This window comes from Chlorocebus sabaeus, chromosome 7 (genome assembly GCF_047675955.1).
Source record: "Chlorocebus sabaeus isolate Y175 chromosome 7, mChlSab1.0.hap1, whole genome shotgun sequence".
Taxonomy (NCBI): Eukaryota; Metazoa; Chordata; class Mammalia; order Primates; family Cercopithecidae; genus Chlorocebus; species Chlorocebus sabaeus.
Window position 1 is genome coordinate 22,666,154 of NC_132910.1, and position 17,047 is coordinate 22,683,200.

General features: G+C 35.2%; 1 protein-coding gene across 2 annotated transcripts in view; it reads left to right on the forward strand.

The window, feature by feature from the left end:
* The window catches only part of SLC4A4 (solute carrier family 4 member 4), a 390,757-nt gene that overhangs the window by 307,539 nt on the left and 66,171 nt on the right, over positions 1 to 17,047 (forward strand). For both annotated transcript variants that reach the window (XM_007998838.3, XM_007998839.3), the window contains exon 16: positions 4,996 to 5,187. In XM_007998838.3, coding sequence (XP_007997029.3) covers positions 4,996 to 5,187 — 192 coding nt within the window. The remainder of the gene's footprint in view (positions 1 to 4,995; positions 5,188 to 17,047) is intronic.

The following is a 17,047-nucleotide window of genomic DNA, read 5'->3' on the forward strand; positions in this document are numbered from 1 at the left end:
GTTAAGATCCTCAGCAACTTGATCTCATTTTCTTTAAACCTTTTCCCCCAGTACCCATTTACCTAAACAGTCTGCTTAACCCATCTGGTCTATTCACTGTTAGATCCTCCACAAAGGTGAGCATTCAGTAAGTCTTTAAAACTGAATGAAGCATTATATGACCCCATATCAGCATCTTTGCTCATGATGTCTCTTTCTCTAATACTTTACCTCTTTTTTTACTGCCAGTACAGAAAGAAATACACATCTGAAGTTTGTCACTTTTATTCCCTTTTGTTACAGTTTCGCTGTCCTTCTACTGTTACTCCTGCTGCCTTTTGAATATGAGAGTTCTGCAAAAATCAATCCTTTTAGGGCTTCGTTTTTTTGTTTTGTTTTTTTTCTGTACTCAGGATGATTATTCCCTCTTCTGATCATCTGATCTTCATACCGCTCATTTAGATACTTTCCTTTACTGGCTTATATTATTAGTTAATATTTAAGTTAACATGCTTTATTTCTCTAGGGAAAGTTTTAAAATTGTTGTTTTATTTCTCCTTATCGCACCTGTAAAGGTTACATTAGTTCTTTCATGCACTTAGGTCCCAGTGCATTTTCTGTTTTCTAGTGGCCACATTTTTCTGTTTTCTAGATGTGACTGTTACTCAAAATATTCTATATCTCATTGAAATAGTGTTGCCAAATTTAGCAAACAGAAATAAAGCATGCCCAGTTACAGATGAATTTTAAATAAATATTGAATAATTTTTAGTATAAATATGTCCTAAATGTTACATATGAAGCACTTATACTGAAAATACTATTTATTGTTTACCTGAAATTCAAATGTAACTGGGCATCCTACATTTTCCCCAGCAACTCTGAATTGAAAGTTTGTTTTAATTTAATTTTGTCCTCCAGATAAAAAGAGTAGATAAATTGGTAGATATCTTCCTTGAACATGTCATATATTCCAGATGTGATGAGAGATTTCATTTGTTCAATCAACAGTGATTTCTTCAGTACCTAATGTATTCCAAATGGAATTCTGCTAGTGTCTTTCTCTGCTCTTTTTTTTTTTTTTTTTTCTTATTGATGCACAGTCCCTTTGGTCCTCAGGCACTATACCTTTATGATTTTTAGCTTTTATCCATCCTCAATCCAAACAGTTACTAAGTGCTGGTTCATTTCTCTCTCTCTCTCTCTCTCTCTGCTTTCTCTGCTCTTGCATTTCCCATCAATCTCTTTTCCTTTTCATCCCCATAACCAGATTATTTCTCATCCACTACAAACACCTCAAAAGTTTTTGCCAAACCCAAAGAACTTGTCTTAACCTTGCGATTTGCATATTCTAACCTATTCTTTTGTTACTGTATAATTCTTGAAAAAATAGTCTGTAATTGCTGTTGCAATTTTTTCACTCCCACACATTTCTCAGCTTATTGTACTTCTTTTACCCATCACTCGGATGACTTTTTCATAGTGTTTTGTGGTATCTTCACTTCCATTGTGGATACCCTAGATGTTTGACTCTCTTTTTTTCCTGCACATTTTTCCCTTGTAGTTTTATTGTCTTACTACTACAATGATCAGCTCTTTCCTGATGACTCCTAAGTAGATGTCTCTAAACTTGACATCTCTCCTAGATTCAGGTCTCAGACCTATTAGATATTTCTCTGAATATTTTCAAACTTACAACAGTGATTATTGAGGAGGCTACAATATAATTGTAACAAAACATTACCAGCATCATAAGGAAAACAGATAATGTGCTAAAAGAATCCTAACAGCGAGAAAGGACTTCTGAGATTATGTTCCCATTTGTCTTGTTCTTTGTTTTCTTCAGAGACAGGATCTTGCTCTGCTGCCCAGGCTGGCATATAGCAGCACAATCATAGCTCACTGTAACATCAAACTCGGGCTCAAGTGATCCTCCTGCTTCAGTCTCCAGAGTAGCTGGGACCACAGGCATGCACCACTGAGCCTGGCTAATTAAAAAAAAAAAAATTAATGGAGATGAGGTCTTGCTATGTTGCCCAGGCTAGTCTCAAATTCCTGGTTTCAAGGGATCCTCCTGCCTTGAGCTCCCTAAATGCTGGGATTACAGATGTGAGCCACCATGCCAGGACTGTCTTGTTCTTAAAGTTCTGATTTAACCATTTAAACAGTATGTATAGATTTTTGCATAGGAAATAAAGATCAAAACCATAGAGATGTGAGAATCACTTGTAAGGGCTAGAAGGCAGTAGCAGTGAGATGAGTTAAGGATCTCCTGCATTAAGACCAGAGGAGACAATAGTGGCTTGAACATCGGGAGTAGCAGTGGACATAGGTAAGTTTGTTTGTGAAATGAACCCTGCCTGAAGTTTTATGGAATTAGCCTTCACTGACATCGGTTTGTATGGAATAATAACATTGAAATAATACAGATAATATCGATGTATTTTCAGTGATATCTAAATAGAATTGTTTATTAGCTAGAGTTTAAGTTTTATGGGAGTAGAAAACTTTGTATTCTGAAGTGCCAGATATGCTGAGATATATGCATGCCACCTACAGTTTTTATACTGAAGTCCTTAATGATAGGTGGTGTTTGGAGACTCAGGTTTCTGGATAATGATACAAAGAATCATTTGAGGCTTACAAAATACTGATCATTTGGCATTTTAAGTTGATGTAAGCAAGAAAATACGTCTGTCATTTCATGTACATCTGTGTAGTCTTCACCTCAACCTGAGTCTCTGTAAGAAAATCAGTAGAACTTCCTGTCAGGATTGCTTTAATGCAACTTATCTGTGGGCAACTCTAGTTATAGAGAAGAATTCTGCTGGTATTAAAGTGCTGAAGTAAAATTATGTTAAATTTTTGCTGACTTTAAAACAAAGAAACCTGTTACCTATTATGACTTCTAAACTTTAAATGTATGGTGCTATAAACACCCATATGCAGAAATCTCAAAAGCAAAATAAGATATGATTAATCACCTTTCAGAAGCAAAGTTTGATAAAAGCAAGAATGCAGTTCAGCTGTTTACAAGTTGAAGCTTCTATAGGAAAAATATTTCAGGGAAAGATATATATTTTGTTTTTTATTGACTTATGTAAGCACTTTACCTTTTGAGCTCTATAAAAAATTTAACTCTTTCTGGCCAGAGATTCTTCTTTTATGACTATATTACCCATATCATGAGAATTCATTGAATAGTAAAAGACACTGATGATGTGTTTGGTGTGAGGTAGAACTCTTGTCTGCAAAGGACAGGAGAAATTTATCTTTACACGTTTATTTGCAAGGTGTTTTCAAATAACTCTTCTGATAGCATATGATATATCCATTAGCCCTGGACCTAAGAGGAATAAGTTACGGGTATTTAGAATGTTTCTAAGCTAAGACACCCGGTCCCTTCCACTCAACCACATTGACATCCATTTAGATAGGTATGATTTTGAAAATCTCTCCTCAGGAAAGAGCCAGATTGTCACAGTATGCAAGAAAGTGTTTTGTATAGCAAAAGAAACTTAGTTAAAGGGTATTTAAGAAGATTCAAATATCAGTATAAGGGAGATCTGTGCAGAAATTTTATTAAGCAAGGGGATGAGCAACCAGGAGACTGCCCATCACATAAAATGTTCAGGCAGAGAATGAATGTTCATCTTTCAGGACTGTTGAATACTAAGGATGAGAAATCTGATGAAATCATTCAAGTTTCCTCCAAACGCTGATATTTTAGAAAAAGTTTCTTAGGCTTAGAGGCCATTAACTTTTGGTTGACTAATAATTCAAGTAAGTCGGCTGTTATAGAAGCAGATTCAGATACAGGGATTTTGGGTACATGTGACTTTGTTGAGACAGTGGTCTCAATAAAAACAGATTGAGAGAAACAGTATAAGACAGGGAAGGAATTAAACAAGGATGTGGTTGCAGCTGAGTTTCGCTTCAGCTTGATCTCATGGGAGCTCTGGAGCATAAATTGTGCATAGGGTTGCTCTCACCTGGAGACAAAGAGAGTCTACTTTTAAACCCTGGTTAGTATTGGTCAGTAATCGGCTATGAAAAGGCACTACACTGCAGGTGAGGTGGCTCTTAAATGGCTAATGGCAGTTCTCTAGAGAAGAAGACAGCTGTGAATTAAGAGCGGCTATTACTGAGAGCAGCTGGGGGATGGGTGTGCTGGCCTTATCTACTATGCTAGCCAAAGGATTCTCCTATGTATTAGAAACAAAAATAGGAACAGAAGTGAGTTGCTAGAGGGAAGCACAGCACTGACTCTGCAACAGCCATTCATAAAAACTGACCATATGTTTGAGGCCATGTAACACGGAGATGAATATTCCATACACAACTACATAGCCTTAAAGGCATCACGGCACATACCAAGAACAGGTGCTCATAGTGTTGACCTACAGTCAAGAAGAAAAAAATCTATACTTTATTAGAATATGCAATTGAAAAAGCAGGGACCATCCACATTTTTGTAGTTTAATTGCTTAAATCACCAGTCCCTAGTTATTTAGAAAAGAAACAGAGTAGTTGTGAAAGTGCTTGGTGAGTAGCTAACCTATTACAACTTTTAGAGCGTTAACCATAGGGCCATCAGGTAGACACATAAGAAGCTGTGCCTTACAAAGGTAAGTACTTTTTGAAAAAGAAAAGTGTTTTAGAGAGTCTTACATTTTGAGACTTAGAATATTAATGTGTCTCAGTTTACTCTCAGGAAGGCATGCAGGAAAGAAGTACTTTGTGGTTTCTATTGAACAAGTGGGCGATTTTAAGGCTATTGCCCAAACTAGGTAACAAATTGCATCATTCTCATTGTATTTTCAATAATTGCCACCCTCTTGGCCCATCTTATCTGTTATTCCATGAGCAACTCATCAAGTTTCACCCTCCAGTGCTTATTTTCAGACTGTTTTACAGAAACTTTTAGTATAATTCCTATATAGCTCATCAAATATCAAAGGCTGCTTTTTATATGTCATTGTTCTCTAGAAAAATTTTAATGTTTTTCTTCTTCAGTACCATAATACTACCTTTGACTGGGCATTTTTGTCGAAGAAGGAGTGTTTGAAACATGGAGGAAACCTCGTGGGGAACAACTGTAATTTTGTTCCTGATATTACACTCATGTCTTTTATCCTCTTCTTGGGAACCTACACCTCTTCCATGGCTCTGAAAAAATTCAAAACTAGTCCTTATTTTCCAACCACAGTAAGTACCTGAGCTTTAAATCATTTTCATTGGATTTACACTGTATCAACAATAATACAACTTTGCAAGGTGAAAAAGGCACCTGTAATTCAACGTGTCCAATATAATTTTGTGCATTTTAAAAATTACACTTCAATCTTTGTTCATGTGCATACTTATTAACATAAGTCTAGTCAAGCTTTGGAAAACCTTCCAAGGACTTGCTCACATAATTCTGTCATATATCTCTCATAATTCTGAATGTGATGAAAGGAAAAAAATGAGACGAATTATATCTAAAAATGCATGAGTGAAGAAAATACCTTTTACATTCATAGTGTTTAAGTACATAATCAAAAACTCTTCATGTTTATCAGGAATTTCCATGTTGTAGAATTTCTTCAGCAGCTGTACGTTTGAGTATTTTAGTACTTGAATTATGGGTTGTGAGAGTAAACTTAAATTGTGTTGTTACACAAGTATTGGTATAAGATATGACTGTCATATGAGCCAAACTTTCCTTTCTGTAATGATGAATGCCATAGTACAGAGAAACAGATAATTAAACTGGGTTGTGCAAACATCCTGTCTCCCATTAAAATGCCTGAGTGAGCTTAGTCAAAACTGTGGGTTCATGGAAATACTACAAGAAAAGACTAACATTTAGTTAATGGCATTTTGGTTTTTTGCTTGCAGAATCAAACTAAGATAATCCTTTGCTTTACAGTTCAGTTCTTAGTGTTTAGGATGTCAGTGTTTCTTAGGCAATCTTGATTATACCTGATTTATATCAGTGACCTGCTCTATACAGCTGACATCTCATGAAATAGCTCTTCCTGCATTATGTGTAAAAGGAATAGAAGCATTTTAAAATATGAGATGCACTTGATGAAATTCTTTTTTCCAGTTCCTGGGAAATGAAAATATATTTACTTTCACCTAGAAAATTTTTGACTCTCTGATTCTTCTTACAAAATTGAAAGTAAATGGAAGGGTTGATAATGAAATGTCTAGAATTAGATAGCCCAAGGAATGAAAAATTTCCATAAAGTGAAATGTAGGAAGAAGCATTCAACATAGTCTGCTTAACATGGGCATTACAAGCTGGTGATCCACAGGCAGAAAGAATTCAACGCACAGCCATTCTTTGTTTAGCCCACAGTGTGTGTACATACCTGCGCGCTCGCTCTCTCTCTGTCGCTCTGTCTTACTTAAGGCTTTTGGTAGAATCTGTGCTTTGCAAATAGTTACTATTTTCCCAACTCTTTATTGTTTAAGAATTGGCTATTTCACACATTCAGATTAACTGCCTGTTCTTAAAGACACTGGGAAATGTGCTTTCTTGATACACCTCTTCAATTGTATGAGTTTTGTGTAGAACAGATTCCTGGGTAAAAGTCTTTGAGAACAATTTTTTTTTTTTTCTCTTGAGGTTTTTCCTTCTTAATTACTAATTTATTGGGCATCTTGGGTTTTGTTTGTTTATATTTTTGGCTTATACTTTGTAAATCATCACCACCTGACAAAGTCTGATATAATTTAAGTATAGTGAGTGGAAAAGTGGAAAATTTGTGAAGCACTTATAAGTCATAATTGGCAAAATAAACTGGTTTCCACCTTGAGATGAATGGAGATCCTTTTCCTAAGTTTTAAAATCTTAATTGACCAACAATAATGTAAACTATATATTTCTGGAGTACAATGTGACATATGTATATGTTGTGGAATGATTAAAGCAAGCTAATTAACATATCCATAACCTCACATACTTCTCATTTTTTGTGATGAGAACATTTAAAACCTACTCTTTTAGCAAGTTTAAAATATACAACACTTTATTATTAGCTATAGTCATGCTGTGCAGTGGATCTCAAAGACTTATTCCTCTTGTCTGATACTTTGTACCCTTTGACCAATATCCTCCCATTCCCTGCCTCCAGCAGGCACCATTCTACTATCTACTTATATGAGTTGGATATTTTAGGTTTCACATATAAGTGAGATCACATAGTATTTGTCTTTCTGTTCTTGGCTAATTTCCCTTCACATAATGTCCTCCAGGTTTATCCAAATTATTGCTAATGACAGAATTTCCTTTGTTTTAAGACTGGATAGTATTCCAGTGTTTATGTGTGCCACATTTTCTTTATTCATCTGTTGATGAACACTTAGGTTGATTCCATATCTTGGCTATTGTGAATAATGCTACAAAGAACAAGAGAGTGTTGATATCTCTTTGAGATCATGATTTCATTTTCTTTTGGATATATACACAGAAGTAGGGTTGCTGGATCCTATAGTAGTTCTGGTTTTTATTTTTGGGGGAAACTTCCATACTGTTTTCTGCAATGACTGTTCTAATTTTCATTCCCACCAACAGTGTACAAGGGTTACCTTTTCTCCACAAAATCACCAACACTTATCTTTTGTCTTTTTGATAATAACCATTCCAACAGGTGTGAGGTCATATCTCATTGTGGATTTAATTTGTAGTTCCCTGATACTTCATGATGTTGAGCATTTTTTCATATATCTTTTGGCCATTTATGTATCGTCTTTGCAAAACATCTATTCAGGTCCTCTGTTTATTTATTAGGTGAGTTTTTTGTTTTCTTATTATTGAGTTGTTTGAGTTCCTTATATATTTTGGTTATTAACCCCTTATTGGATGTATGGTTTGCAAATATATTCTCCCATTCCATAGATTCTCTTTTCACTCTGTTGATTATTTTCTTTGCTGTTCAGTTTTAGTTTGATGCAATCCTGTTTGTCTATGTTTGCTTTTGTTGTCAAAAAATAACCTTATGTTGAAGTGTAATGTTAGGTTATTTGATGTTAACAATAATCTTTGCCCAGACTAATGTCATGGAGTTTTTCCTTTATGTTTTCTTTTAATAGTTTTACAGTTTCAGGTCTTATATTTAAGTCTTTAATCCCTGGCTATTTTCTTTTTTTGTATTTTTAGTAGAGATGGGGTTTCACCATCTTGGCCAGGCTAGTCTTGAACTCCTGACCTTGTGATCCACTTGCCTTGGCCTCCGAAAGTGCAGGGATTACAGGTGTGAGCCATCCTGCCTGGCCTTAATCCATTTTGAATTGATTGTTGTATATGGTATGAGATGAGGGTCTAATTTCATGCTTCTGCATTTGGATATCTAGTTCTCCTAGCAACATTTATTGAAGAGACTGCTGTTACCCCATTGTGTGTTCTTGGCATCTTTGTTGAAAATCAGTTGGCCACAACTGCATGGATTTACTCCTGGACTCTATTCTATCCCATTGGTCTACATGTCTGTTTTTCTACCACTACCATGCTGTTTTGATTGCTAGAGTTTTGTAGTAGATTTTGAAATAAGGTACTGTGATACTTCCAGCTTTCTTCTTTTTGCTCAAGATTGGTTTGGCTATTTGGGGTCTTTTGTGATTTGATACAAATTTTAGGATTACTTTTTCTATTTCTGTAAAACATATCTTTGGAATTTGGATAGGGTTTGCTTTGAATCAGTAGATTTCTTTGGTAGTATGGACTTTTTAATAATACCAATTCTTCAAATTCATGAATACAGGATATCTTTCCATTTACTCCTGTCTTCTTCAATATCTTTCATCAATTCTTTATAATTTTCAAAGCATAGCACATTCACCTCCCTGGTTAAATTTATTCTTACGTATTTTATTCTTTTGTAGCTATTGTAAGTGGGATTGTGATTTTTTTTTTTTTCAGACAGGTTGTTGTTGGTCTATAGAAACACTGCTGAATTTTGTGTTGATTTTATATTCTGCAACTTTACTGAATTTTTTTATTACTTCTAAAATATTTTTTGGTGGAGTCTTTATGTAAGATCATGTTGTCTGCTAACAGAGACAATTTAACTTCTTCCTTTCCTTCCTTTCATAGGTTGTATGTGTCCAGGAATTTACCCATTTCTTCTCAGCTATTTAGTTTGTTGTTGTATAATTGTTCATAAATATCTCTTAGTTTTTTTTTGTATTTCCTTGTTATCAGGTGTAATGTCTCTTTTTAATCACTGACTTTATTTCTTTCAGTCTTCTTTTTTCTTAACCTAGCTATTGGATTGTTGGTTTTGCTTATCATTATTTATTTATTTATATTTGTAATTAAATTAATTAATTAATTATTTTGTGTGTGTGTTTGAGATGGATCCTCTCTCTGTCACCCAGGCTGGAGTGCAGTGGCACCACCTCGGCTCACTGCAACCTCTGCCTCCCAGGTTCAAATGATTCTCCTGCCTCAGCCTCCCAGGTAGCTGGGACTACAGGGGTGTGTCACCACACCTGGCTAATTTTTTGTATTTTTAGTAAAGATGGGGTTTTACCATATTAGCCAGATGGTCTCGATCTCCTGACCTCGTGTTCTACCCACCTTGGCCTCTCAAAGTGCTGGGATTACAGGCGTGAGCCACCACGCCCAGACTATTTTATTTTATTTTTTAGATGGAGTCTTGCTCTGTTGCCCAGGCTAGAGAGCAGTGGTGCCATCTCAGCTCACTGTAACCTCAGCCTCCTGGGTTCAAGGGATTCTCGTGCCTCAGCCTCCTGAGTAACTGGTATTACAGGCGTGTGCCACCGCACCCAACTAATTTTTTTATTTTTTGTGGAGATGGGGTTTCGCCATGTTGAACAGACTCATGTTGAACTCCTGACCTCAAGTGATCCACCCGCCTCGGCCTCCCACAGTGCTGTGATTACTGGTGTGAGCCACTGCACCCTGGCTGATTTTGTTTATCTTTAAAGAAACCTCAACTTTTAGTTTTGTTGATTTTTTTTATTTGTCTTAGTCTTTCTTCTTTGAGTTTTATTATTTCCTTCTTTCTGACAGTTTTGAGTTTAGTTTGTTTTTGTCTTTCTAGCTCCTTGACATGTTTCCTTAGGCTGTTTATTAGAAATTTTCTTTTGATGTAGTCATTTATTGCTATAAATTTAATTCTTAGAACTGCTTTTGTTGTGTCCCATGGGTTTTGGTATGATATATATCTATTCTCATTTTTCTCAAATTTATTAATTTCATTTTTAATTTGTTCACTTACACATTGGTTATTTAGTAACATACATATTCAGGAGCATAAACTTCCATGTGTTTGTAAAGGTTTCAAAGTTTTCCTTATTGTTAATTTATAGTTTTATATCATTGTGGTCAGAAAAGATACTTGATATGATCTCTGTTTTCTTAAATTTCCTAAGACTAGTTTTGTAGCCTAGCATATGATCTGTCCTGGAGAATGTTACATATGCAATTGAGAAGAACGTGTATTCTGTAGCAGCTGGATGGAATATTCTGCACAGGTCTGTTAGGTCCATTTGATGTATAGTGCAACTGAAGTCCAGTGTTCCATGTTGATTTTCTGTATAGATGATCTGTCTGTTGTTGAAAATGGGGTATTAAAATCTACCATTATTGTATTGTCTTCTGTTTCTCCCTTTAGATCTAATAATAATATTTACTTTATGTATTTGGGTACTCTGTGATTAGGTGCATATAGATTTATAATTGTTTTATCTTCTTGTTGAATCGATTCTTTTATTATTATATAATGACCTTCTTTGTCACTTTTTACAGTTTTTGACTTAAAGTATATTTTATATGGATACCTCTGCTCACTTTTGGTTTCCATTTGCGTGCAATATCTTTTTCCATCCTTTCATTTTCAGTCTGTTTGTTCTTTATAGTGAGGGGATCTCTAGTAGGCAAACTATAGTTTGGTCTTTTTTTTTTTTTTTTTTCATCCATTCATTCCCTCTGTATCTTTCCAATGGAGAACTTAAGTCATTTACATTCAAGGTTTTTATTGATAAGTAAGGACTTACTCCTATCATTTTGTTAATTGTACTTTGATTATTTTAATATCCTTTGTTCCTTTCTTCCTCTCTTATTGTTTACCTCTGTGGTTTGGTGTTAAGCTTTGTTTCTTTTCCCTTTCTCATGTGTTTAGCTGCTGTAATTTCTATCTTTGTGGTTGCCATGGGGCTAACATAATGAGTCTTATAATTATAATACTGTATTTTAAGCTGATAACAACTTAACTTTGGTCACGTTAAAATACTTTAGACTTTTTTGCTCCCTCCCACAATTTATATGTTTGTTACCTTAATTTACTTTCTTATCTACTGTGTGTTTCTTAGTCGCTAATTATGGCTTTTCTTGTTTTTGACCATTTTAAGTTTAACCCTTCATGCTAGAGATTGAAAGATTTATGTAGCACCATTAAAATTCTGCATTTGATTATGAATTTACCTCTACTGGTGAGTTTTATATTTTCATGATTAATAAATATGACCCTTTTGTTTACAGTTGTAGCTCTTACGCACTTTTTATAAGGCTGATCTAGCAATAATGAATTCCCTCAGCTTTTGCTTGTCTGGAAAGATCTTTATTATAGCTTTGCTGGATGTGGTATTGGCTAACAGTTGGTTTTTGTTTCCACGCTTTGAATATATTATCCCTTCTTTCCTGACTGGCAAGATTTCTGTTGAGAAATCTGCTAATCGTCTAATAGAGATTCTCTTATATGTGACTTGATGCTTTTCTCTTGCAGCTTATAGAATTCTTTTTTGTGTCTTTAGCTTTTGACAGTTTGAGTATTAACATGCCTTGGAGAACATCGTTTAGGGCTCAGTCCAGTTGGGAACTTTTGAGCTTCTTGGATCAGGATGTCCATATTTCTCCCAAGACCTTGAAGTTTTCAGTCGTTATTTTGTTTAATAGGTTTTCTGTTATTTTATTTGTCTCTTCTCTCACTTTCACACATATAATGCAAAGATTTATTTACTTAATTCTTATTTATTTTTTCCTCTGACTTGACTGGGTTAATTCAAAAGATGTCTTCAAGTTCAGGAACTCTTTCATCTTCTTGATCTAGTCTGTTCTTGATGCTCTCATTTGTACTTTTTTATTTCTTTCACTGAATTCTTCATCTCCAAGATTTCCACTTAATTCTTTCTTATGGTATCTTTCACTTTTTTGAATTTTTCATTCAGATCATGAATTATTTTTCCAGATGCACTGAATTGTTTGTATTTTATAGTATTTCTCTGAGTTTCTTTAAGATAATTATTTTGAATATATTTTGATCTATTTTATAAATATTCTTTTTTTGGACCTCCTACTGAAGATTGTGTTTCATGGGGGGGTGTTATTATTATTTTTCTTTTTCATCTTTGCTTTTTTGGTGTTTTTTAAATATCCAACCTTTATTTTAATTCAAGGTACATGTGCAGGATGTGCAGGTTTGTTACATAGGTAAATTTGTGCTGTGGTGGTTTGCTGCACAGATCATTCCATCACCCAAGTATTAAGCCCAGCATCCACTAGCTTTTCTTCCTGATTCTCTCCCTCTTCCCACCTCCTCCTCCCAACAGACCCCAGACTGTGTTGATTTTCTGAATGTATCTGTATGTTCTCATCATTTCACTCACACTTATAAGTGAGAACATGTGGTATTTGGTTTTCTGTTCCTGCGTCAGTTTGCTAAGGATAAATTGCCCCTAGCTCCATCCATGTCCCTTTTTATGGTTGCATAGTATTTCATGTTGTATATGTACCATGTTGTCTTTATCCAGTCTATCACTGATGGGCTTTTAGGTTGATTCCATGCCTTTGATATTGTGAATAGTTCTGCAATGAATATATGTATGCATGTGTCTTTATAATTGAACAATTTATATTCCTTTGGGTATATATACCCAAAGGCTTTTGCTCCACAACCTTGCCAGCATCTGTTATTTTTTGACTTTTTAATAATAGCCATTCTGACTGGTATGAGACAGTATCTCATTGCAGTTTTGACTTGCTTTTCTGTAATGATTAGTGATGTTGAGGGTTTTTTTCTTCATATGTTTGCTGGCCACATGTATGTCTTGTTTTGAGAAGTGTCTTTCTATGTCCTTTGCCAACTTTTTAATGGGATTTTTTGTTTTTGTCTTGTAAATTTGTTTAAGTTCCTTATAGATGCTGGATATTAGACCTTTGTCAGATACACAGTTTGCAAAAATTTTCTTCCACTCTGTAGGTGGTCTGTTTACAATGATGACCGTTTCTTTGGCTGTGCGGAAACTTTTTAGTTTAATTAGATTCTGCTTGTTAATTTTTGCTTTTGTTGCAATTGCTTTTGGTGTCTTCATCATGAAATCTTTTCCCATGCCTATGTCCTGAATGGTATTGCCTAGATTTTCTTCTAGGGTTTTTATGTTTTTGGGTTTTACAATTAAGTATTTAATCCATCTTGAGTTAATTTTTGTATATGGTGTAAGGAAGAGGTCAAGTTTCAATTTTCTACAAACAGCTACCCAGTTCTCTTGGCACTATTTATTAAATAGGGAATTCTTTCCCCATTGTTTGTTTTTGTTAGGTTTGTCAAAGATCAAATGGTTGTAGGTGTGTGGTCTTATTTCTTGATTTTCTATTCAGTTCCTTTGGTCTATATGTCTATTTTTGTACCAGTACCATGCTGTTTGGTTTCTGTAGCCCTGTAGTTTGAAGTCAGGTAGCATGATGCCTCCAGTATTGTTCTTTTTGCTTAGGATTGCCCTGGCTATTTGCGCTCTTTTTTGGTTTCCTATGAATTTTAAAATAGTTTTTTCTTGTTCTGTGAATAATATGAATAGTATTTTACTCGGAATAGCATTGGCTCTTCAAATTGCTTTGGGCAGTATGGCCATTTTAACATTTTAACATATTGATTCATGGAATGCTTTTCCATTTGTTTGTGTCATCTCTGATATCCTTGAGTGGTGGTTTGTAGTTCTCATTGAAGAGGTCCTTCACTTCCATCATTAACTGTATTCCTAAGTATTTTATTCTTTTTGTGCCAGTCGTGAATGGGAGTTCATTTGTGATTTGAATTTTGACTTGCCTGTTGTTGGTTTAAAGTAATGCTAGTGAGTTTTGCACATTCATTTAGTATCCTGAGACTTTGCTGAAGTTTCTTAGCAGCTCAAGAACCTTTGTTGCTGAGTTGATGGGGTTTTCTAGATATAGTTTGATGTAATCTGCAAACTAGGTAGTTTGACTCCCAGTTTGGAAAATGCATTTCAGGATATCATCCCGGAGAAGTTTTCCAACCTAGCTAGACAGGCCAATATTCAAATTTTGGAAGCACAGAGAACCTCGGCAGGATACTTCACAAGAAGATCATCCTCAAGACACGTAATCATCAGATTCTCCAAGGTTGAAATGAAAGAAAAAATGTTTAGGGTAGTTAGAGAGAAAGGCTAGATCGCCTACAAAGGGAATCCCATGAGACCAACAGTGGGACTCTCAGTGGAAATCCTATAAGCCAGAAGAGATTGGGGGCCAATATATAACATTCTTAAAGAAAATAAAATCGAACCTAGAATTTCATATCTTGGCAAACTAAGCTTCATAAGCAAAGGAGAAATCAAATTATTTTCAGACAAGCAAAAACAAGGAAATTCATTATGACCATACCTGCTTTACAAGAGCTCTTGAAGGAAGCACTAAATATGGAAAGGAAAAACCATTACCAGCCACTACAAAAACACACTGAAGTACACAGACCAGTGACACCACAAGGTGACCACGTAAACAAGTCTGCAAAATAACCAGCTAATATCATGATGACAGGATGAAATCCATACATAACAATTCTAACCTTATATGTAAATGGGTTAAATGCCCCAATTAAAAGACACAGAGTGGAAAGCTGCATAACGAACCAAGACTCATTTGTATTCTGTCTTCAAGAGACCAATCTCACGTGCAAAGACACACGTAGGCTTAAAATAAAAGGATGGAGGAAAATTTACCGAACAAATGGAAAACAGAAAAAAAGCATGGGTTGCAATCCTAGTTTCTGACAAAACAGACTTCAAACCAGCAAAGATGGAAAAAGACAAAGGGTATTACGTAATGGTAAAGGGTTCAATTCAACAAGAAGAGCTAACTGTCCTAAATAGAAATGCATCCAATAAGGAAGCACCAAGATCTATAAAGCAAGTTCTTAGAGACCTTCAAAGCAACTTAGACTCCCACACAATAATGGTGCAAGATTTTAATACCCCATTGACAATATTAGACATATCATCAAGAGAGTAAATTAACAAAGGTATTCAAGACCTGAACTCAGCTCTGCATTGGGTAGACTTGATGGATATCTACAGAACTCTGCCTGAAAACAACAGAATATACTTTCTTCTCATCACCACATAGCACTTTAAAATTGGTCACATAATTGGCAGTTAACACTCCTTAGCAGATGCAAAAGAACTGAAATCATAACAAGCAGTCTCTGGGACCACAGCATAATCAAATTAGAACTCAGGATTAAGAAATTCACTCAATAACCATAAAACTTCATGGAAATTGAACAACCTGCTCCTGAATGACTTTTGGGTAAATAATGAAATTAAGGCACGAATCAGGAAGTTCTTTGAAACTAATCAGAACAAAGAGACAGTACCAGAATCACTAGGATGTAGCTAAAACAGTGTTAAGAGGGAACTTTATAGCACTAAAAGCCCACATCAAAAAGCTAGACAGATCTCAAGTTAACAAGCTAACATCACAGCTAAAAGAACTAGAAAATCAAGAGCAAATAAACCCAAAAGCTAGCAGAAGACAAGAAATAACCAAGATCAGAGCTGAACTGAATGAGATAGAGACATGAAAAACCCTTCAAAAGATCAATGAATCCAGGAGCTGGTTTTTTGAAAAAAATTAGTAAAAGAGATAAGCCACTAGCTAGACTAATGAAGATAAGAGAGAAGACTCAAATAAACACAAGCAGAAATGATAAAGAGCGATATCCCCACTAACCCCACAGAAATACAATCAACCATTAGAGAATATAATGGTGTTTAAACACCTCTATGCACATACTCTAGGAAATGCAGAACAAATGGATAAATTCCTGGACACATCCATCTTCCCAGGACTGAACCAGGAAGAAGTTGAATCCCTGAATAGACCAATAATGAGTTCTGGAATTAAGGCAGTAGTAAATAGTCCAACAACCCAAAAAAAGACCAGGACCAGGTGGATTCACAGCTGAATTCTACCAGATGTACAAAGAAGAGCTGGTATCATTTCTACTGAAACTATTCCATAAATTAAAAGGACGGACTTCTCCCTAATTCACTGTATGAATCCAGCATCATTCTGACACCAAAACCTGGCAAAGATACAACAAAAAATGAGAAGTTTAGCCAGTATGCTTGATGAACACTGATGCAAAAATCCTCAACAAAATGCTAGCAAACCAAATGCAGCAGCACATCAAGCTTATCCACCACGATCAAGTAGGCTTCATCTCTGGGATGCAAGGTTGGTTCAACATATACTAATCAAGAAATGTGATTCATCACATAACCAGAGCTAAGGAAAAAACCATGTGATTATCTCAATAGATGCAGAAAAGGCCTTTGATAAAATTCAGCATTCGTTTATGTTAAAAATTCTCAAACTAGTTATTAAAGGAAGATACTTCAAAATAATGAGAGCCATGTATGACAAACCCACAGCCAATATTATACTGAATGGGCAAAGACTGTAAGCATTCTTCTTGAAAACCAGTACAAGACAAGGATGCCGTCTCTCACCATTCTTATTCAACATAGTATTGGAAGTTCTGGCCAGGGCAATCAGGCAAGAGAAAGAAATAAATGCTATTCAAATAGGAAGAGAGGAAGTCAAACCAGCCCTTTTGTATTTCTTGTGTCTCTATGTTGATATCTACACATCTAGCGAAATAGTCATTTTTTAAAAATTCATAGAGTATCTTTCGTAGAGAGGGATTTTTTTTTTTTTCTGTAAATGGGTCTTAGGGTTGTCTTTTGATATAGTATATTGGCTTTGGTTCTGGGTAGGCACAGTAGCATGGTTGCCATACATTTTCTTCAGCTTAAT